Source organism: Pyrus communis, chromosome 15 (genome assembly GCF_041283825.1).
Source record: "Pyrus communis isolate YQ-2024b chromosome 15, ASM4128382v1, whole genome shotgun sequence".
NCBI lineage: Eukaryota > Viridiplantae > Streptophyta > Magnoliopsida > Rosales > Rosaceae > Pyrus > Pyrus communis.
The window spans coordinates 26,393,211-26,414,349 of NC_142579.1; the positions used below are offsets into that span (position 1 = coordinate 26,393,211).

Below are 21,139 nucleotides of genomic sequence, written 5' to 3' on the forward strand. Positions count from 1 at the left end.
AATCTTGATAGGAAAAACTCAGTGGGAAAAATCCTAATCGAAGAAAAAAGAGTACAACATGCATGTATCATAGGTGCTCCCCTTGATATGTATCTTCCCCTGATTCCGCATTCTCCAAATTTAGCTGTTTGGTAAGTCGACGTAATCCGATGCTTTGCACTAACCTTTGAAACGTGCATTTTGGTAGAGATTTGGTGAACAAATCTGCCAGATTTTCATTAGAACGGATTTGTCTGACTTCAATAACTTTAGCCTTCTGAAGCTCATGTGCATTGAAAAACTTTGGAGATATGTATTTAGTCTTATCACCCTTGATGAATCCTTCCTTCATTTAGGCAACACATGTTGCATTATCTTCATGGATGACAGTTGGATTGCTTGTCTTCGAAGTTAAACCACATGAATTCCGGATATGATGGATCATTGATCTTAACCAAGAATATTCATGACTTGCTTCATGTAAAGCAAGTATTTCTAAATGATTTAAAGATGTAGCAACTAATGTTTGCTTGGTTGATTGAGCGCCATGAGATTGTTGTATCTCCATTCTTAAACACATATCCAATTTGCGAGCAGGCTTTATGCGGATCAGAGAGAAAACCAGCATCTGCATATCCAATAAGGACCTGGTCATTTGTGGAGTTCTTTGAGTAGAAGAGATCCATGTTTATTGTCCCACAAAGGTATCGCAATACATCTTTGATACCCTTCCAATGACGAATTGTTGGAGCAGAGTTATACCTTGCTAACAAGTTAATTGAAAAAGTTATATCTGGTCTAGTACATTGTACTAAATACAACAAAGCACCTATTGCACTCAGATATGGTACTTCTGGACCAATGACCGGTTCATCATCTTCTTTTAGACGGAATAGATCTTTCTTAATGTCCAAAGAACAAACAACCATTGGCGTACTGAGTGGATAAGCCTTGTCCATACCAAATCGCTTCAGAATTTTTTCAATGTAAACTGATTGGTGGACCAAATTTCCACTAGCACAATGCTCGATCTGCAGGCCGAGATAAAATTTTGTTTTTCCAAGGTCTTTCATTTCAAATTCGCTTTTTAGATATTCAGCAGTTTTATTGAGCGCTTCAGGAGTTCCAACTAGGTTCATATCATCAACATATACTGCCACTATAGCGAATCCAGAATTGGATTTCTTAATGAACACACAAAGGCAAATGACATTGTTGATATACCCTTCTTTGATCAAATACTCACTGAAACGATTATACCACATTCATCCAGATTGTTTTAGCCCATACAATAATCACCTTAATTTGATCGAGAGCATACCTCGTGGTTAGTTACTTGTTTCAGGCAACTTAAGTCCTTCTGGGACTTTCATATATATGTCAGTATCTAATTCTCCATATAGATACGCAGTGATGGCATCCATAAGTCGCATGTCAAGTTTTTCTGAAACCACTCAACTTATTAAGTAACGGAATGTAATTGCGTCCATTACAGGAAAGTATGTCTCCTCATAATCAATTCCAGGTCTTTGAGAAAAGCCTTGTGCAACAAGTCGTGCTTTATATCTTGCAATTTCGTTTTTTTCATTGCGTTTCCTTGTGAATACCTATTTGTAACTTATGGGGTTTACACCAGGCGGGGTTTGGACTACTGGTCCAAAAACATTCCGCCTTTCTAAGGAATTTAATTATACTTGAATTGCATTTTTCCATTTAGGCCAATCTTATCTTTGTTTGCATTCATCAATAGAGTGAGGCTCAATATCATCACTTAAGATGATTTCAGTGGATACTGAGAATGCGAACATATCATCGATGATTATTTCATTCTAATCCCACAATTCATTTGTACATCATAATTTATGGAGATTTCTTTGCTTTCATGTACTTCTGTTTCTTCAGGGACATGTGTCTCATCAAGAACATTTTCTTTTTCTGGAATTCAAGAATCATGAATTATGGATTTATCATTCATTTTCTCTTCCTGAATGATTTCATTTGGATTCAGTTGTGCCTTTGACTTTCTCTTTCGAGTGACTGAATCTTTTGAACATGGGGGTCTACCACGCTTCAGGCGTGCACCAGATGAATCATTCGCTGCCACTTTATTTTGTCCAACAGGGACATCAATTCTTGCAGGTGCATTTGCAGTTGGTATATATGATTTTGTCACTCTTATAGCATCATTAAATGCATCTAGCATTTGATTAGCAATACTTTGAAAATGAACGATCTTTTTCACTTCATTTTCACATTGAATGCTTCGAGGATTAAAATGAGACAAGGTGGGAACAACCCATGTCAGCTTTTTCCGTTCTTCTAGAACAATCTTTTCTCCCCTAACGACGGGAAGACTGTCTCATCAAAGTGACAATCAGCAAAACGAGCTGTAAACATATCACCTGTCAAGGATTCCAAATATCTAATGATAGATGGTGAATCAAAACTCACGTAAATTCCCAATCTACGCTAAGGTCCCATTTTAGTGCGTTGCGGCGGTGCAATAGGCACATAAACATCACAACCAAAAACTCGTAAATGTGAAATGTTTGGCTAATGTCCAAACACGAGTTGTACTGAGGAGTATTGATGGTTGGCTATAAGTCTCAATCGAACTAATGATGTAGCATGTAAGATGGCATGTCCCCATGCAGAGACTGGCAATTTGGTTTTCATAAGCAGAGTGCGAGTTATTAACTGAAGCCGCTTGCTCAATGCTTCTGCTAAACCATTTTGAGTATAAGAATTAACTTAATGAGATAATTTGGGAACTGTGCTCGTAATTTAGTTATCTGAGCAAGAAGTCTCGCAAAAGCTACATTTCGAGTAGACAAGAGACAAACATGTAACCATCGGGTAGATACATCAATCAAAATCATAAAATATCGAAATGGTCTACATGATGGTTGAATAGACCCATAAATATCCCCTTAAATTCTTTGCAGAAATGATGGGGATTCAGCATCAACCTTTAGTTGTGATGGTCTAATTACCAAATTTCCTTGAGAACAAGCTTTGTAGGGGTTATCATTTGAGATAGCAATGTGTATGCTCACTAATGTATGTCCATTAGAGTTGGTAATGATCATACGCATCATGGTAGATCCTGAATGACCCAGACGGTCATGCCAAAACATGTAAACCTTTGAATCAATGAACTTCTGGTTCATGACAGTATGTGATTCAATTGTCCTTATGTATGTATAATACAATACACTCGACAAACCACGCAACTTCTCCAATATACGCTTCTAGGTATCATTGGAGATAATGCATAGATAATCCACATTTTATGCACTTTTCGTTTCAATGTGGTATCTATTTAAACGTATGTCTTTGAAACTCAACAAATTTCGAGTAGATCGAGTAGTATACAATGCATTATGTATGGACAATATTGTTCCATTTGGTAACATAATCTGAGCTTTCCTTGAGCCCTCAATTACATCTGAAGGTCCTGATATTGTTGTTACCCCTACTCTTATCAGTATTAAGCTTGAGAAATACTTTCGATCACGAAGTATTGTATGCGTTGTTGCGCTGTCTGCAAAACAAATATCTCCGTCATTTCTCATGTTCTGAGAATGACCACAGTTTTTATCCATGCTCTCTGAGTAAGAGAATCAGAGTTAAAAACAAGTTATAACAAGAAATTTACATGCCACTTTTATTGAATCTGAAATGCTTTTAAACTACAAGTTCAGCATAATAAAAGTACATCAATGATTCAATCGGACCGGTATACTTCATTTCCCATTTCCACAATAAAGTTTGGAACATCTGGGTGGGTTGTGTTCAACTGTCCTGATAAGTCAAACACTGGATCAGGTATATCCATTGGTCTAGCATGGTCTAGAAAATTGGTCTCGACACCCTTCTCCTTGAGGGATGTTTGATACAGATCCACTAGATGTTTTGGGGTACGACAAGTACGTGCCCAATGCCCATTGCCACCACACCTATGGCAGGCTCCTTCAGAGTTCCTGGGAGCATTATTCATATGAGATTAACCTTTGCGGCGATTCACATTTTTGAAGCTCGAGCTTGAATTATGCCTCAGAACCTGGTTATGAAACTGAACTCCATGGTTCTTGCTTTTCCTGTTCCACCGACCTTATTTGTGGCCACATCTTCGTTTATTATTATCACCACCAGAGGATGTGGCATACACTTCGAGGGAAGCAGCATTCACTTCTAGGAATGGTGCAGATCCAGTAGGTCGGGAATGATGGTTTTTCATCAAGAGCTCATTGTTCTGTTCAACTACTAATAGCATAGATATCAGCTGGTTGTACTCAGTGCAGCCTCGCGCTCTATACTGCTGCTGCAGAATCACGTTAGAGGCATGAAATGTGCTGAAAGTCTTTTCCAGCATATGTTCCTCAGTAATAGTATCCTCACAGAGCTTCATCTGAAAGGTAATTCTGAACAACGCAGAATTGTACTATGCCACTGACTTGAAATCCTGGATCCTCAAATGAGTCCACTCATAGCGGGCCCTTGAAAGAATCACCGTTGTCTGGTGATTGTATCTGTTTTTCAAGGTATTCCAGAGAGCTAACGGATCTTCAACCGTTAAGCACTCATTCTTTAGCGCCTCATCAAGATGGCGACGAATGAAAATCATGGCCTTTACCTAATCTTGAGAGGATGAGTTGCTCTCTTCCCTGATTGTATTTTCAAGATTCCCTGCTTTCAGATAGATCTTGGTATCCAGTACCCAGGTCAGGTAATTCTTCCCGGTAATATCCAGGGCAGCAAATTCAAGCTTCGCCAAGTTCGTCATTTTCTTTTCTAAAAGAAAATAAGATGTGTAAGAACTTGCAATAATATGTATTCCTGGAGGAATATAATGTTAGAACTTCTGGTTCTTACAAATTTTTCATTTTGATCTTCAGGCCAAAATGATAAGCACTTGAAATTTCTGGCTCAAGATTTTCAGGGTAAATGAGAAGGGCGATTGTACCGCATCATTCTCATTGAAATAATGTAACATAGAATTGGCGATTATTCCGCACCACTCAAGCAATAGGAAAATTTAAATACGCAGAGCAGGGTGGGCGATTATACCGCACCACCTAAAATTGCAATGAAATTAAACAACAGACAAATTTAAATATGCAGGGTAGGGTGGGCAATTATACCGCTCCACCTAAAATTGCAATGAAATTAAATCTGTAATCCAAGATAGGCGATGTTACCGCACTGTTTTGGATCGCAGTAAGAATAAATTTACAGTTCAAGATGGGCGATTATACCGCACCATCTTGGATTGCAGTAAAATTAACATAAATAAACACTGGGTTAGTAATCAATATCCAAACCAAACAAGAAATTAAAGATGTATGTAATCGTTTGGTTGAGAATTAAGAGCAGGCATGGAGCAAACAGTTCGTCGCGAAGGTATACCGCGCAGTTGAGGCAGGGGAAGAAGATGAACAGTAAAAACCTTAGAGGAAACATTTTTTCTTTCTTTCGTTCGGCGAAGAGAAATGAGAGAATAATTATATTTAGAGACTCGTGCTAATAACATGTTATAAATATGTAAAACTTAGAAAGATAACATTTTAGTGAATGGAGTAAAGCAGGTGTAAAATGTCACACTGAAACTATAGCACAAGAGGATAACAAATAAAAGACGGAGGAATAAATGATGTTATTGATCTTTTCTCTCGTTCTCTTCTACTATATCAATTGATAGCAGTCGGAGTGCTATATTTATAGAGCAACTTCGTATTATTACATTTTGAATATTTACACCACACTTTTGACAAATGATCTCCACATATCAATATTCTGCCAAAATTTTCAATACTGTGGTAATGTTTTCAATACTGTGGGCATTCATTACCCACTAGTATTTTCAAGAGATAGACGACAATTCGTTAGTTTAAACCCGCCATAAAGAAAATTAACAAAGATAAGCCCAAAACGCAGCGTTGTGTTCATCTCCATAGAGCATAGACAAATGTCTTGGAACAGCGAGTCAGTGACAGCACTCCTCAGTCCTCGGTCACTCCCAGACTCCAACGTCCTCTTCTCTATTCCCGACGACCCGAATTCCCGTTCGCAGCCGCGTAGCCTCCCTTAAACGGCGCCGTATCAGGTACCTCCTCTCTCATCTCTCGGTTTTTTTCTGATATGATTACTTGTGTTGGATTGATGGGTACTTCGTTTGTGAAAACTTGATGCTAATTGGTTATGTATATTGATTGATAATTTCGCAGAAAATGAATTCTAATTGCTTAAACAAAATTGGGGAAACTCTGAATTTTGTAAATGTTGCATTTGCGCTCTCAATTGATATTTCTTGGGTTCTGTTTTTTCTTTTTCTTATTTATTTTTTTAATTGATTTGATTTTTTGTGCTGAAGTTTTGAACTTTGCTTCCTCTAATTACGTAAATACAATTTGTTAATCTGGGTTTTGTTTTGGATTTTTGGATTTGAAATGTAGTATATGAATCTTAACTTTGGGTAAAAAATAAAGCACATAACATAAATTTGGCTGTTTAGTTTAGGTAATTTATAGGCTGAGGTTATTGAATAAATGTAAATTAAAACTTTTGTTTGCAGATATGTGATGCCAATCTTCATGCTTACATACGAGATGTGGATTTTTCTATTTTCTGAATACAAGTATTGAAGAATGTGTTGTTTATGATTAGGGAGTTATTTTGGGTAATGGATAACGATTGGCGAGGGAAAGTATTAGAGAAAAATGACAAGGAAGAAATATTTGAAGCAATTGATGAACTAAAAGTGGGGATGGAGGTGAGTAATGAAGCTGAAGCTTACAATCTATGCAACATATATGCCTTTAAGAAAGGTTTTAGTATCCGTAAAGGGAATATTCGAAGAGATTCCCACAATAATGTCCGGCAGCGTGACTTTTTTTGTTCAAAAGAAGGGTTTCAACCGGATGAAGATTTGTGTGAAGTGAAGAAGGTGAGGAGACTAGACACTAGAACTGGCTGTAAGGCTATGATTCGATTCACTGTGGACAATGACGTGTGGAAGATCAGTCACCTCAACCCAGATCATGATCACGAGTTTGCTAGGCCTGAAGAAAGACAGTTTCTACGATCAGGTAGACATATACCGGGTGTGCGCGCAGCACTCGTTAGCTCTATGGTTGATGGGAGTCCAAAACCAACACAATCGTATTCCCTCTTGGGAAAAGACTCTGGCAGCGCTGAGAATGTTGGGTCCACTAATAAGGGTTGTCATAATTGTTTGCAAAGGAAGAATGAAGAAATGTTAGAAGGACGGGATGGACAAAGTTTATTAAACTATTTTAGGCATAAACAGGCGGAGGATCCAAACTTTTTTTACAGTGTTCAAGTGGACCAATTTAACCGGGTGACCAATTTTTTCTGGAGAGATAGTAGATCAAAGTTGGATTATGATTGCTTTGGAGATGCTGTATGCTTTGACACCACATTTCGAACCAGGAAATACAATCTCATTTGTGCTCCTTTTGTGGGAGTTAATCACCACTGCAAGAATGTCTTATTTGGTTGTGCTTTTATGTCAGATGTGAGTGCTGATTCAATTACTTGGTTGCTGGAAACATTTATGGTGTCAGTGGGAAATAAACAACCGAAAACTATATTCACAGATGAGGATATTGCAATGGGAAATGCAATGGCGAGTATTCTTCCTGAGACACGCCATCGACTATGCATATGGCACATCTCTAAGAACGCTGCACAGTATCTTGGATCTCATAGTACTAATCCGGAGTTCAAGGAGCACTTTAACAAATTCTTTCATGATTGTCTCACTGAAGCTGAATTTGAAGCTATGTGGAATGACATGATTATTAAGTTCAACCTTGAAGGTAAGGCGTGGCTGAAAAAGTTATATTCACTTAGGGAAAAATGGTGCCCTGCTTTTAGCTTAGATACTTACACAGTGAATATTAGATCCCCCCATAGAGGCGAGAGCATAACCGGTACTTTTCATCAAGTTTCTACAAAAACAATGGATCTCATTGGTCTTGTCCACCATTACGAGAAAAAAACAAGAGCGCTGCGCACAGCAGAGTTGGAGGAGGATTTTCGTTGTAAAAATGGTACGCCTCATCTTAGAGTAAATAGTGGTATCTTTAAGCATGCATCTGCTGAGTACACTGTCAAAATGTATTCATACTTTGAAAATGAGCTTATGAGTATCTTTGCAGTGAGGATGATAGAAGTTGGTAATGATGGCAACCAATATATTTATGAAGCAATCGAAGAAGGTAATCAAAGAGCCTACATGATTGACTACAACTCCACTACTGCCATGGTTTTGTGTTCTTGTAAGTTATTTGAATCCATGGGGATTTTGTGCCGGCATTCCCTAAAAGTATTGGACTTAAAAAACTTCACTTGCTTACCACCCCAATACATAATGAAGAGATGGACTAAAGGGGCAAAGAAAAGGGTTGCAGTGAGTGGTGATTCATTTGAGTCGTCATACAAAACGGGGAAATCTTCCCAGTCGTCACGGCTAAGTTCATTGATGCATGAAGCAAATAATGTTTTCAGTGTAGCTGCATTATGTGATTCGGGAACAAGAATCGTCAAACAAAAGTTAGAGGAAGCGATGAAGTTACTTGAAAGTGATGAGGTAACTACTTCCATGGTGGGAAATTTGAGCAAAGTCGATGACTAATTTGTTCGTGATGTGCTTGATAAGTGAAGGTAGTTGGGCGAAACCGGAAAGAGAGAATGTGTAAAGTTTTGCTGTTTTGTGCCAAAAATTACACTTGTGTAAGATGTTGGAAACTTGAGTTTTCTATTTTGTTCTTCTTTGACAGAAGATGTAATATAGATTCTCTCTTTTAAGTAAGCATATCATTTGGTCTCTGAGATTATGTTTTTTCTCTGATAATTTGGTTCTGCTGTAATCTTTTCCTTTTGGACTCTTAGGTTATTGCTTCAACCTTCACAATGATACAATTTTAGTTGGATGAAATGGGGGGGAAAATAAGCATCTCAAGACTAGGGTTGTTGCTTCAATACAAGTGATAACTAAGCCGTCGTGGTGGGGGGTGGGTGGGACGCTCGAATCAGATACAAATCTCGAGTACAAGAGTAAATGTTCTTAATCACTTTTTTTCTTTTCTTTTCGAAAGAGCGTCATTCATTTAACAAATAAAGACCCTTTGCGCTTACGAATTTTTATCAAATATAAAACGAGAGGGACACTCAATATAGGTTATATATTCTCTAGTTTTATTTTTATTAAAAATTTGTAATCGGTTTTATATATTTACCCACTTTCTTTGTGGTGGTACATTTTTATACCTAAACATGTTTGGGACTGCGATCAGGTGCATTGCTCGGAAGCCAAAACCTCCGATGAAACCCATAGAGCTCAATACCCCACCTGAGCAGACTCAGACCATCACCAGGGCCATCTTCGACATCGTCAAGGAGCACGGTCCTCTCACCATTTCCGAAACCTGGGATCACGTCAAGGTAATCTCCGACCCCCTTTGCAGTGATTCTGATACGCGCAGCAAGTGTTTGATGAAATGATTGAATGGTGTTTTCAGCAAGTTGGGTTGAGAGGATTGACGAGCAAGAGGCACATGAAGATAGTGCTGAGGTGGATGAGGGAGAGGCAGAAGCTCAGATTGATATGCAACCATGTAGGGGCTCAGAAGCAGTTTCTGTACACCACTTGGTTTGCAAAGCACAACAACTTCAAGCAGAAGCCAAAGCCAGGAAGTGATTCTCCACAGCCCAAGTCCCCTTGAAGTCTTGTGGATTTTCTTACTAGCTCAGCAGTTTTGTTCTGAGTTGTAATACAAAAAATTGAATTGTTCTGCTGCAATGGAAAACTTAATCTAAGTTATTAGTTGTAATTTTTCTTTTTACTTTTTAACATGTCAGTGATTCTTAATTTTACTTTTAATCCAAGCAATTTTTATAAACAAGAAGATTCGAACTCCAATGCATAGGAAAGCACATTTACTCTAACCAATACGGCTCAGCGAGCTCGAACTCAATAAATCCCTCATTTTAGTGGTTCAAGGTGAACCGGCAAATACCAAAATGGAAGGATAAGTAAAAGCAAAGCTTTGTTCAGGATGTTCGTTTAAAAAACTCATCAAATAAAAAGCCGGCAAAACCGCGGAAAACTTGCTTGTACGCGTTTCATTGAACAGTTCTCTCACATTTGCTGTATCATAGGAGAGGCATGTGAGCTATATGTGAAACACCCGTTTCACGAAATGAGTGTAGGAAAAAAAATTTCGACAAACCATGAAGAAACCCATAACAACAGAGTTAGCACGAAGCATTTCAATGAGATGTCAATTTTTCCAATCCCATGCTTTAACAAAATCGATCAGGTCTTTCATGTCGACCTTTTGAACAAGCTACTACTAGCTTAGTGTCTTAATATGTACACAAATGTACAGCCCTATTGGAAAATAGAAAAGAGAACCCCGAGGGACGATTATGTCGCCATAAAAGGAAAATCGACCTACTATTATAGTGTAGTTCATCTTCATCAGGAGGAGAATAGAGTATGTTTATGAATCTGAGTGGCTCTGCGACTTGCGCAATACTTCCTTCAGAACTGCAGCAATTCTAATTGCCATGTGGTGTTCTAGGAACCTTTCTTTAACTCTTTCGAATCCTCTCTTCCCCATTGTAAGCCTCCTCTCAACGTGAGTGGCAAGTTTTACCATATTTTTCGCAAGAGGAGCGATCCCTTCTTTCCCAATAGGATGCAACAAGCCTGTTGTTCCGTTCACTACAATCTCTGTTGTGCCACCTGCCGCTGTTCCCTGGAAATAAATAAAAAATGTCAATTACACGAGTCAACAAGATTAGCAGCGCCGGTATTAGATATTACGCAAAATAACAAGAGGAAGGTTCATTACCAATACAGGCAGCTGAAATGCCATGGCTTCAATAGTTATCCTACCAAAGCATTCTCCCCGTGCCTATTTGGAAGGGTAAAAAGATATCACAAAATGAAAATGAACATATTAGTAAGATCAAGGCCTTAGGGTGAGACTTGCTAGAGAAAGACAGCAATGCCATTGCCTTTGCATTTTATGATTGATCTGATCAGCTAATTGGGAACTTGTTGACATTAAAAACTATGATTTAGAACTCTATATGCATCAGAAGTTCTATCTGCCACTTTTGGTACAAACAAGATATCAAATGCATTTTGTAAACGGAAAATGTTTCTAATACCTGAGAATTTTGAACAAGGACATCAATTGCAGCCAGATATGGAGCTACAGTCAGAGTTTTGTCTATAAAATGAACACGATCTTGAATTTTCTTCTTCGCTACAAAGTTACGTAACTCATGCTCAAACTTGGTATGAGCAGTCATGTCGCTCCCCACAATTACAGCATGCATTCTCGGCAGTTGCAGCTTCTTCTCTTGGATCAGTTGCAAGCTTTCATAAAAGGAACGCAAAAACAAATCGTGGCCTTTTCCACGTGAAACGCCTATAGTCATGAAGTGTACTTTAGTGCTCACTGTGTTTGTGCATAAACTAACCAGTACACTACTTTCTATTTTTTATTTCCCAACGGAAATTAACACAAATTTCACAAGCATACAACAAGATAAAGATAAAAAGCACACAAACTGGTGAATTCATGGTGAAGCATTATAACTAAATTCATTCAAACCACCAAAACAGATCAAAATACATACTGTTTATGATGGCAAATACAAGATCTTCTCTTCGCACTCCAAGAGACTCCCGGACATGCTCACGCAAAACCTGTTTTGCTATACTGTCCTCAGCAACTTCCATAAGTTCCTTGCTGTTTCCAAGGTGAACGACAAAGGTCTCTGGCATTTTAATGCTGAAGCGAGAAAATGATTGCAAATAGTAAACCAAAATTTGATATAAAATAAAAAAGAAAAAGGACAAATATATGAAGCCTACCCCAAACGCTCTCGAGTCCTATTCTCCCAATATCCTGCTGTTACATGTGAATCTATCATAGAACCTGCAACAAGTGGGAGATGCTTAACATAATCCAATTTGAAATAATGGCCACGCATTTCATGAATCCACCACAACACTTTCGGGAGAACACTGGGAACATTTTCCCTAAGAACAACATCCAACCATTTCCCAGAAACCGCAGTGTTCAATACAACCAAATCAGCTTTGAGAGCTGTATTTACAACTTCTTGGCCATTTTCAGAGAGGACCTAGAGATGTATAAAAAAAAAGTATTATACATGTGGAGAAGTTACAGAAATCTAACCTATCAGAAACAAGAAATGGCACACAGAAGACCAAAGCCAGACAAGGCCATAATACAGATCAAATCAAATAGGGAGATATATTTACTTAGGGCTGGTTTGATATTGCTATGCTTTGAAAAAAAACTGCTTCTGCTGTGCTGTGAAAATAAGCAGTTGTGAAATAAAGCAGCAGAGTGTTTGGTAAACTTTTTTGTAAAAGTTCTTTTGAAAAAAAAAAGCAGTATTATAGTGTTTGGTAAACTTTTATGTAAAACAGATGTGACAAAAAACCAGTTTTTCAAAGCTGGGTTTTGCAGCTTCTTGTTTTTGGCTTTTTTTCACCCAAAACTGTGAAAAAAAGCTGAAGCTGAATGTTTACCAAACACAAAAACAGCTCCCAACTTTTTTTTTACACCAGCTTTTTTCAGAATCACCTCAGTACCAAACCAGGCCTTAGCATAGTTTCCTTTGCAAGTGGCCAATATAGTATGGTTGATCAACAGAATGCTTACGAAGATCATGAAATATTGAGATGATAAAGATACCTACGTATAACAAAGACAACAACTGGACTGCAAAAGAAGCGTCCAAAATAATCTCTTAAAAGTGAATTTTGTACCTGCACTCCTCGGTCCAACATCTTGTGCCCCAAGCTGTATGTCGTTGCATCTGTATCTGACGATTTCATGGTTGTAACCCAACAAACTTCAGTGCCAACTCCTCTCAATAAAAATGCTAGCTCCATCAACAACAAAGGTCCACCTGGAAGAATGTTCAATATATCATCCCATCAATAGAGTTTGTAAAATATAAAGAGCAGAAATTGGTTGGAAACAATATACTCTTCATCCAAATAGATGGCTAAGGAGGAAGGTAGCTTTCGTGAGTTGTGCTAGCCTAAAAATCCAGAACATGCATACTACTCCATTTATTTCAATATGCCGACGAGTGCATGTAAATATAACAGAAAGAACGCATCGACATTAATAAAAGCTTGTCTGTTGACGCCTGACAAAATATTGACTCAATAAGTTATTTAACCAAGGAGAGTCTCTCAACTGAAAAAAAAAAAGAAAAAAAAAAGAGCATTCTTCAAATGACACATTGTACTACAAAATGTTTGGAATTATTTCACCATTACTAAATGCAGTCCATTAGCGTTGACAACTCAAAAACAAGATTATCCCAACAAATAGGTTAAATTCAAAAGACGACAAATATTTTCATGTTGAGTAGTATATAATGCTTAGATTTGGCAGAATTTTTGGTCTTTTTTTGTTGTTACCTGAAAGCAAAGCACACATCAGTACATAACTGATTTGTGGGCCTATGGCCTCTGGACAAATAATTCATATAACCCTGCTTATCCAGTTATTGAATTAAATAAGTTACAACGTAATACGCGAATATTAGAACAATACAGATGCCGTGTTATAAGAATCAATATTAGCAGAGAAAGTAAGGTATTCTTCCGTTCTATAATCTTGATATCGCATAAATCCCGAATGAAATCATTGATTAAGCTCGAACAAAATGGAAAGGCATGCAACTGCACCAGGCCGTGTTTCCAAATTCACAAACAAATTAAATTCAATGAGATGAAAAAATATCAAAAAGCATTAACACGCTAAGGAACAAGCAAGCTGGTATTGCTTCACCCATCTCTATAAATACTAGATTAAAAGAGGAAATTTAAAGTAATGAGGCACAGGAAAGAACTGATTGTTAAATGGGTTATCGAAAACCATTAACTTAATGCTCACAGATTCCACTAATACAGTGGTGCTTTCATCTAAAGCTGCTAACTTTCCATGTTTGTATAATCTAAACCAGTAATAAAAATCTTAACATGACTAATTAAGCTAATCGCTGAGCTGATGAACATCTAATCAATAAATTTACATATAATAAATATCAAAAGATGCATTAAATTTAATTAAATTCATAATAATAATAATAATAATAATAAAATAATGGCGACAGAGACATTACCAGAAAGAGAAAGCTCGTGGGAGACCAACAGTACGAGCTTGGACTTCATGAAGATGAGGGGGCTAGGACTGGTACCAATGGACGCACCCAACGGAACCCTTTTATCAACGACGTCAAGGCCGCCGCGATCGCAGGTGTCGAAGGCGGCTCTGATGAAGAAGGCGATCACGGTGGAGGCGGAGAGCATGACGAGGAAAGCCAGAAGCCACCGCTTCTGCCCAGCGACCCACCCGACGGAGTGCTTGGCCATCGCTAGGGTTTGAAGGGTCCGTCAGTACGAGTCCCGGCGGCATAATTCAAGGGTTAGGATTTTCGACTGCGGCCGGTGGGGTTCGAACATTTGGCTCACTGCGATCGAGCACACTTGTAAATAATAATAATCTCAAGGTTTTTTTCGAAGCTGGATCTTGGCGCTCAAATTTTGTGAAATTAATGGGAAAGTTCGAAGCTTTAATCGTAATTCTTCAGTTCGATTGTGTTTTTTGGCAGAGAATCGGGCGCGGAGCTCGAGGTTGAGAGCTGCTGCTTCTCTCCTGTCCTGAGTGTGGGAGTGTTTGGAGGCCTTTTTGTTTCTGCTTTTTTTTTTTTTTTTTTTTTGGGAATTTCCAATACATTTTTTCTTTTTTGCTTTTTTGCTTTTTTGCTTTTTTGTTTTAGGAATTTGGGAATATGATATGACATTTTGGAATATGGTTTACTGCGACTTTTTCTTTTTTGGGTTTTTTTTTCTTTTTTCCCTTTTCTTCCAATTTTGAACACTTGTTTGTTTCCACTTTTCTCTTTTTCTTCTTTTACTTTTGAAAAATAGTAAAAATTTCTCTACCCTTTTCCGGTGTGCAGAGTACTTAGGTGGGGAAAAGGATCCCTTTTTCAGGGAATCCCAGAATCTCTAGATCATGGTAGTTTATCGTACATCGTGCGATCAGTTTTCGTTAGGTACTATTTATATTTAATTTTAAATTTTAAATCTAAAATAATTTATAACTGCACGATATACGATGAACGATCATGATCACGGAATTCTCTAAATCCCTAAGAAAATAATGCGGCGAGAACCCTTTTCCCTTAGGTGGACCCCATATTGACCATGTTATTGTTTGTTTAGTTGTAATTAACGGAATTTTGTTTTACATATTTCATAATTGAAATTAATTATTTTTTAATTACTATTTTGAAGATAATTATCCAAAAAAATCAATGAAACTAGAGACATGGTTTATTTATCAAATATGTGTTAAAAAAAATCAATGATAAGTGACAATAAAATCATTTTATAAATTGTCATTTATGAACCACTAAACAACATTTAATTTGAATGATGATTTCAAATGGTGATGAAGAAGGAAAGTGTTAGAATCACTTTTGTCTATAATAATTATATGGAAAATAAAAACACAGGGAGTCTTACACAATATTCTAAAAGAAAAAATTTGAAAAGCATTATTATCTACACTAAAAGGTGAGAAAATAGGTTAAGCCTCACAATAAGTGAACTATAATAACGTAGTTCAAATTCACCTTTGACGAAAATCGAATCTAAAATCTTTTTTTTTCAAATGAAATTAAATATTACCATACCAAAGTAACTCGTTATCAATTCACTTTCTACCCATTATATCCTTGCATTATTTCCAAAAGTTTTAAGCTTGCTCTTTACTATTTTACAAAAATAGCTTCAACAAAAATCCAAACTTTAATTTATCTTCAATTCCACTCGCAATCACCTCAAACAGATGCATCTCCCTAGTTTGGGCAAGGACCCATTGTTTATTTATTTATTATTATTATTTTTAATCGGGTCTAACACGTCAACACTCGCGGCCCAACAGTATACGAGTAGAGCCTTCGTCCCCTTGGGGCCGGTACCAACAGACAGCACATCCCGAGCAATGCAGAGCCGTCGACGCCGTTTCGCCTCACCTTCTTCTCCTTCTTCCTCGCGTCGCACTTTTCTTGCCCTACTTACAGGTCGGTTGCCAATCTCCAATCCGCCATGTTTTCGATAATTAACGGCGGCCTTGCTTTGTCAATTCCGCCCTTCGTAAATAAGCTTCCAATTTTTTTATTTTTACAGTTCTTGCATCGCAAGCACTTCAAGCTTCTGCAGTTGTAGTACCGCGATCCAATTGCTACGTTTTCGATAACACTAGCCGCCTTGTCGATTTTGTATCCTAATTAGTATTAAACAGCGTTGATTATGCTTAATTATACACTGCCTTGGAGTTTTAATAATGATTTTTTGATGAAATGATGTGTTATTTTTCTTAATCTGTTAATTAGAGCAGCTGGATTGGGCATCCGTTTGAGTACGACGGAGGGGTAATTCCATTTTTCTGTTGCATATATATAATCATGTGTTTCGTAGTGTTACTGTAATAGTTCATATTTGTAATCCAGAAGGTGTCGGTTTTAAGTTTGTTGCTTCGATGAATCAGGAAACCGACTTGGTGATTCGGTTTTGCAAAGATGTGGAGAGTAGATCACAAACGGTAGTCCATATATCCACCATCTTCTCAAGTACTTTACCATTGCCGTTTTATTCTTATTTTTACTAATTATCTGTTTAATTTATCGAGTAAGACATTCGATAATCCATAATGTAACTGGTCCTGTATACGCTTGTTCTGTATCTGTAAGCTTAACAGCTGCATTTGCTATTAAGTTGCCACTTTGGTTAGATAAGAGTAATTTCAGTTGGTGTTCGGTTCGACATTTTCATTTGTTTACAAGTGCCTCATTGTAATGCAGGGATATGTAGATTTCGGTCGATTTGATAAGTACAACAACTTTGTTTCTGGTTCAGGACACGTAGACTATGTTCAAGTGAGATTTTGCTTTTGGTTGTAAACAGTACTTGAGCTCAGTTCCTTTAATGTTGTAGGGAAGCCGAGTTTTCATAAATAATTATCTCACTTCTGGATATATGTAGGGGTTTTACAACGGAGACCTGGCAAATTGCGAGACCAGTTATGATAAACTGGGACGAACAGCTCAGGTTGGTTTACGCTGGAAAACTTTCCCACCCTCTAGCATCTTCTTTATTCTCAGAGGTTTAAATTTTTTAAGACATTGTTATTTTGCAATCACCGTCAGTTTACTTCTCATGATTCTGTTTTTTTGTTCTGTAAGTTCAGGTAAACATTATATGTGGAAGTTGTTTAAATGGACAATGCAAAGGTTCGTGTACCTTTCATTTCTACGTTCGTGCATGGTCGCCACATATACTAGGAAATGATAGTGTCTTTTCGAGTATATGGAGATCTGTAATCTTGCACAATATTTGAAATGTATTTGGTTGAATGCTCAGTCGATAAATTTTATACAGTTACCCTTAGAACACTTGTGATTAAAGGAGGCTTCTGATAAGAAAGGTGGTGAGAATTAGAAGTCCAGGCGAACATAGAGAAGGAGGAAAAATCTGAGTTTCCGGATTACGATTTAAAGTATGACTAGTAGGACTTCCTCACAATTTTTACAAATGGGAAACAGTTTCTGATGGTTTCATTGAGAAAGTGAACACTAGAGTGGGAGGAAGAGAGAAAGTCGTAGGAAACTCCGACTAGCTTTCACAAACCTCACATTTCATACTTAATTAAACCATTGACAGACTTTAGGTTTCATTTCTCCATCCTGCTTTCCATCAAAAGTCAAGAACTACATTTCTTACAATTTTCTACTTCTTATATTGCATCTCTAGCTTCAACTTCAAATAAAGTTCTATTTCTCTCAAGGAAAACCATCAATTTTGTATTGCACCTGTGACACTATGACATTTGCTGTAATTTAAGGCTGATTTATTATTATCATTTGTTTTCAGGTGGACTTGGATGCATCTGCAATGTCACTTACGAGTCAACTTGCAGGTATTTTGAAACGTTCTTTGGTTTCCACTTTTGTGGCATTAATATAGAAATGTAGTGCTAAAATATTTGTTAATTTAGCTAATCAGTACATCCATGTTGCCAATCCAACATATACTGCATGTTGAATTTTAGCTTAAGAATGAATATGTATCTTTCTTTTGATTCTTAGTAACTCCTTTTTCTAATAATTCCTTCAAATCATGTTTATAGGGTCGTCATTATACCTGAGGGAGCGTGTTTGTGTGTATTGTGTTTATATTTTGGGCCCGTTTCCAATCAGCTTAAGCTTATTAGATCAAGGATCACTTTATAGTTTGATTTGCACTATGAAATTTGAGACAGTCTTTCCAGATAATATTTGCAATGAGATGATCTGGTTCCCTAGTTATGTTTCTATTTCAAAATGTTGCAGAGTTTTTCTAGAGCTGGCCATTCCATGTGAGAAACCAGGACCCCGCGTATTTAAGGGCTTCACTGTAGGTTTCCATCCACGGTCATGGGAGCTTGTAAGAATGATGTCATTCTCCCGGAGGTATATTAATTTGTTGATGCAAAAGTAAATCATATACTGAATGAATTATTTATGAACTTGCAGGTTTATGATGGCATGACCCAAATAGGCTATGAAAAATCTCACCGTGAGTTTAGGTATGGGATGAGTCATTTAACATCCCCTCCCCCTAACCCAGAAAAGGAAAACTAGTCTCGATCAATCTGACCTATAAAGTGCATTTTGCAGCTTTGGGACCGAGCAGAGACATGTAACCCTTTATATGACTGCAATGGCTTCCCTTTCCACTTTGGTGCAAAGACCTATTATTAAGGTACTCGACTTCCTTACACTTTGATACATGCAAAACCTTTTATAATTAAATAAAATGGTCAAATTATATGTGCTTTGTTTGTTTAAATATTTGCAGGTCTTACCAGAAAGTGGCCTGGAGATTAAATTATCGGGGTCGGGAGCAACTGGGAGCGCGCCTACAACTTTGTCACCGACAATGTTAAATGTTGAATGGAGATGTAAGGGTATCTTTACTGCAGTGGGTGTTGATATCCCTTAATGATAAAGTCTTCTTAATTCCTATTTGTATTTTTCAGGTGAAAGGGCACGTGATACTCCGTATGAAGTGAATATCACTATCCCAGTGGAGGGTTATGAGCCCATCCAGTTTTTTCTTGCCAAAATGTGTGGTAAGCTCATATTGCTGTCTCCTAAGAATCCCCTGTTTCAACTTCAAACAATGGAGAAACATAACCAATCTTAATAGAAAAAGTTCTGGAGATGCAATTTAGTAAATTGTGTTAAAGCGATGCTTCATGCACTAGAACTTGCTGGTGAAATGTGATTGGCTGATTGAGTGTGTAAATTTGTTGAAAATTTGATACTGGTAGGTTTTTGCAATAATATCAACTGAAAGAGCTTGGTTTGCCCAATTGCAGAACATAGGCAGGAGAAGAGTGGAGAGAGTACGACGGGATGGGCTACATTTGGAGTGTTGTCCTGCATGTAAGCCAGTTCGTACTGAAAAATATCCATGCTAAAAATAGTTATTGCATGCTGAAATTTGATAACAAAACATGTGATCTGAGCACCTGCATCATATGCCGTATTGATTGGCAACAAACAGATTATCTAATCTTAATTTTACATGTAATCTCAAGTTATCAGTAAATTATAACTCAAGTATCAATCTCTACCTTTTATTAGGGAAAAGTTATATATCAATCCAGTATTTCTCTATTTTTAGCTGAAGTTGATGTTTGAACGATCTGTCTTGGATCAGATTCACTGTATCATCAACACTGTTTTGTTGTGGAGGGTTTATTTACAAGACTCGAGTTGAACAGAAGGTAGACCTTATTCCTTTGGCTTCAGTGTCTTGGATGGTTTTGTAATTTCCAGTTTTTCATCATAAGGCTCAAATGGTATATCTTCAATTATATATTTAATATTTACGCTTGATCATATGCAGCGTGGGATAGACGCATTGCCTGGCATGACAATTCTATCTGCTTGTTTAGAAACTGTAAGTATACATCACTAGCATTAAGATATATGTTATATGCCTCGGATTTAGCAAATGACTAATATTTGATTGACTTATAACTTATGCGTGAAAGGCTTACGAATTTAAACTACCTTTGAGGCTGAAATATGATATTATTTAGTCAGAGATATTCTTATGATGATGAATGCCGAAACATGTTGCGGACCATTACTTAGGTAAACGTATAGGTTTTACATAGACAATCATCATGCTTTCTTCTGATTGTTAAGACAGCAATTTCCCTGCATTATTCTAGACCATTTTTATGAGACTCAGATTCTTAGGAACAAATATACCCTGCAAGATGCTTTAGTTTTAAATCGTAGAGAAACCTTACAAAGCAACTGAGCTTGATCAGTGCCCATATCCTCTGTATACTTTCTAATGGTTCTTAATTTGGGGATACAAAAATAGGTGAGTGACACAGGGCAAAGCTACACCCGACACGAAGATCTTAATACTGCCTTTGCCAGTGAAGCCTCTTGGGAACGTTCTCCTTCTCCTGCTCCTCCAACTAAAGGAACATCGAAGCCGAATGAAAGCAGATACGGTGCAATTTGAACGTTATGACCCTGTGAATATCAGCTAACTTGTACCAGTATCACACACGAGGGGTTTGAAGTTTTACTGCAACATGTTTGTCTTTCAACGAGGCCAAATTTTTATATCATGGTAATATTGTAATTCAAATGAATTCATTTCATATCTGTTTTTTAATCAACGATTATCGTTGATGAGATTTGAAATCAGGATCTCGTCTAGCAAAGGCAAAGACTGACAGTGGCTAGACCACAGAGTCATATGCTTATTCGTTAATATGTCACATGCAATGTTAGGGATATTCTAGCTTTATTTAGGCTTGTGAGATGTCAATTGCAAATTTGCGATTAAGGGAGGCTTATGGGAGTAGTTGTCCAACCCTGCCTACAAATATTATCTTTATCAAAGATTGGACCGTCCAGATTTAACCTAATATTCCCGTTATCACATGCTTTGGAATTTGGATTAGTCTCGCTTTTTCTAATATGC

The 21,139-nt window shown here is 37.4% G+C and overlaps 4 protein-coding genes across 5 annotated transcripts; 3 read left to right on the forward strand and 1 right to left on the reverse strand.

Annotated features, from left to right (window-relative positions):
- Positions 1-5,863: 5,863 nt before the first annotated feature.
- LOC137714377 (protein FAR1-RELATED SEQUENCE 5) lies at positions 5,864-8,835 on the forward strand. Of its 2 annotated transcripts, none has more exons than XM_068453611.2 (2): positions 5,864-6,085; positions 6,554-8,835. In XM_068453611.2, exon 2 carries the CDS (start codon positions 6,638-6,640, stop codon positions 8,636-8,638), a length of 2,001 nt encoding a protein of 666 aa, XP_068309712.2. In that variant the 5' UTR covers positions 5,864-6,085; positions 6,554-6,637; the 3' UTR covers positions 8,639-8,835. The 2 variants fall into 2 exon arrangements, with proteins under 2 accessions (XP_068309712.2, XP_068309716.2); XM_068453615.2 differs by having other exon boundaries at positions 6,646-8,835.
- Positions 8,836-9,189: 354 nt separating this feature from the next.
- LOC148690788 (uncharacterized) lies at positions 9,190-9,836 on the forward strand. Its single transcript, XM_088685476.1, has 2 exons — positions 9,190-9,447; positions 9,525-9,836. The coding sequence occupies exons 1-2, from the start codon at positions 9,280-9,282 to the stop codon at positions 9,726-9,728; spliced, it is 372 nt and encodes a 123-aa protein (XP_088541602.1). The 5' UTR covers positions 9,190-9,279; the 3' UTR covers positions 9,729-9,836.
- A 424-nt stretch (positions 9,837-10,260) lies between these two features.
- Positions 10,261-14,817, reverse strand: LOC137740507 (uncharacterized). Its single transcript, XM_068480362.2, has 7 exons — positions 14,197-14,817; positions 12,824-12,966; positions 11,897-12,168; positions 11,659-11,813; positions 11,185-11,447; positions 10,863-10,925; positions 10,261-10,766 (listed from the first exon to the last, which is right to left on the reverse strand). The coding sequence occupies exons 1-7, from the start codon at positions 14,444-14,446 to the stop codon at positions 10,509-10,511; spliced, it is 1,404 nt and encodes a 467-aa protein (XP_068336463.2). The 5' UTR covers positions 14,447-14,817; the 3' UTR covers positions 10,261-10,508.
- A 1,132-nt stretch (positions 14,818-15,949) lies between these two features.
- LOC137743858 (G-protein coupled receptor) lies at positions 15,950-21,083 on the forward strand. The gene is made up of 17 exons (XM_068483796.2): positions 15,950-16,164; positions 16,271-16,362; positions 16,477-16,515; positions 16,632-16,685; positions 16,945-17,019; positions 17,126-17,191; positions 17,331-17,373; positions 18,014-18,059; positions 18,472-18,565; positions 18,655-18,707; positions 18,799-18,883; positions 18,980-19,082; positions 19,161-19,253; positions 19,503-19,569; positions 19,847-19,913; positions 20,036-20,089; positions 20,525-21,083. The coding sequence occupies exons 1-17, from the start codon at positions 16,086-16,088 to the stop codon at positions 20,669-20,671; spliced, it is 1,257 nt and encodes a 418-aa protein (XP_068339897.2). The 5' UTR covers positions 15,950-16,085; the 3' UTR covers positions 20,672-21,083.
- Positions 21,084-21,139: the final 56 nt, after the last annotated feature.

Excerpts from the sequence above, each read along its gene's own strand:
- LOC137714377 (XM_068453611.2), top strand. The coding sequence starts at position 6,638 with ATGATTAGGGAGTTATTTTGGGTAATGGATAACGATTGGCGAGGGAAA.
- LOC148690788 (XM_088685476.1), top strand. The coding sequence starts at position 9,280 with ATGTTTGGGACTGCGATCAGGTGCATTGCTCGGAAGCCAAAACCTCCG. Across the intron at positions 9,448-9,524 it reads AAACCTGGGATCACGTCAAG|CAAGTTGGGTTGAGAGGATT; the intron begins GTAATCTCCGAC and ends TGGTGTTTTCAG.
- LOC137740507 (XM_068480362.2), bottom strand. The coding sequence starts at position 14,446 with ATGGCCAAGCACTCCGTCGGGTGGGTCGCTGGGCAGAAGCGGTGGCTT. Across the intron at positions 12,967-14,196 it reads CCACGAGCTTTCTCTTTCTG|GTGGACCTTTGTTGTTGATG; the intron begins GTAATGTCTCTG and ends ACATTCTTCCAG. Across the intron at positions 10,926-11,184 it reads TCCTTGTTCAAAATTCTCAG|GCACGGGGAGAATGCTTTGG; the intron begins GTATTAGAAACA and ends CCTTCCAAATAG.
- LOC137743858 (XM_068483796.2), top strand. The coding sequence starts at position 16,086 with ATGCAGAGCCGTCGACGCCGTTTCGCCTCACCTTCTTCTCCTTCTTCC. Across the intron at positions 16,363-16,476 it reads CTAGCCGCCTTGTCGATTTT|AGCAGCTGGATTGGGCATCC; the intron begins GTATCCTAATTA and ends TCTGTTAATTAG. Across the intron at positions 17,374-18,013 it reads TTTAAATGGACAATGCAAAG|GTGGACTTGGATGCATCTGC; the intron begins GTTCGTGTACCT and ends ATTTGTTTTCAG.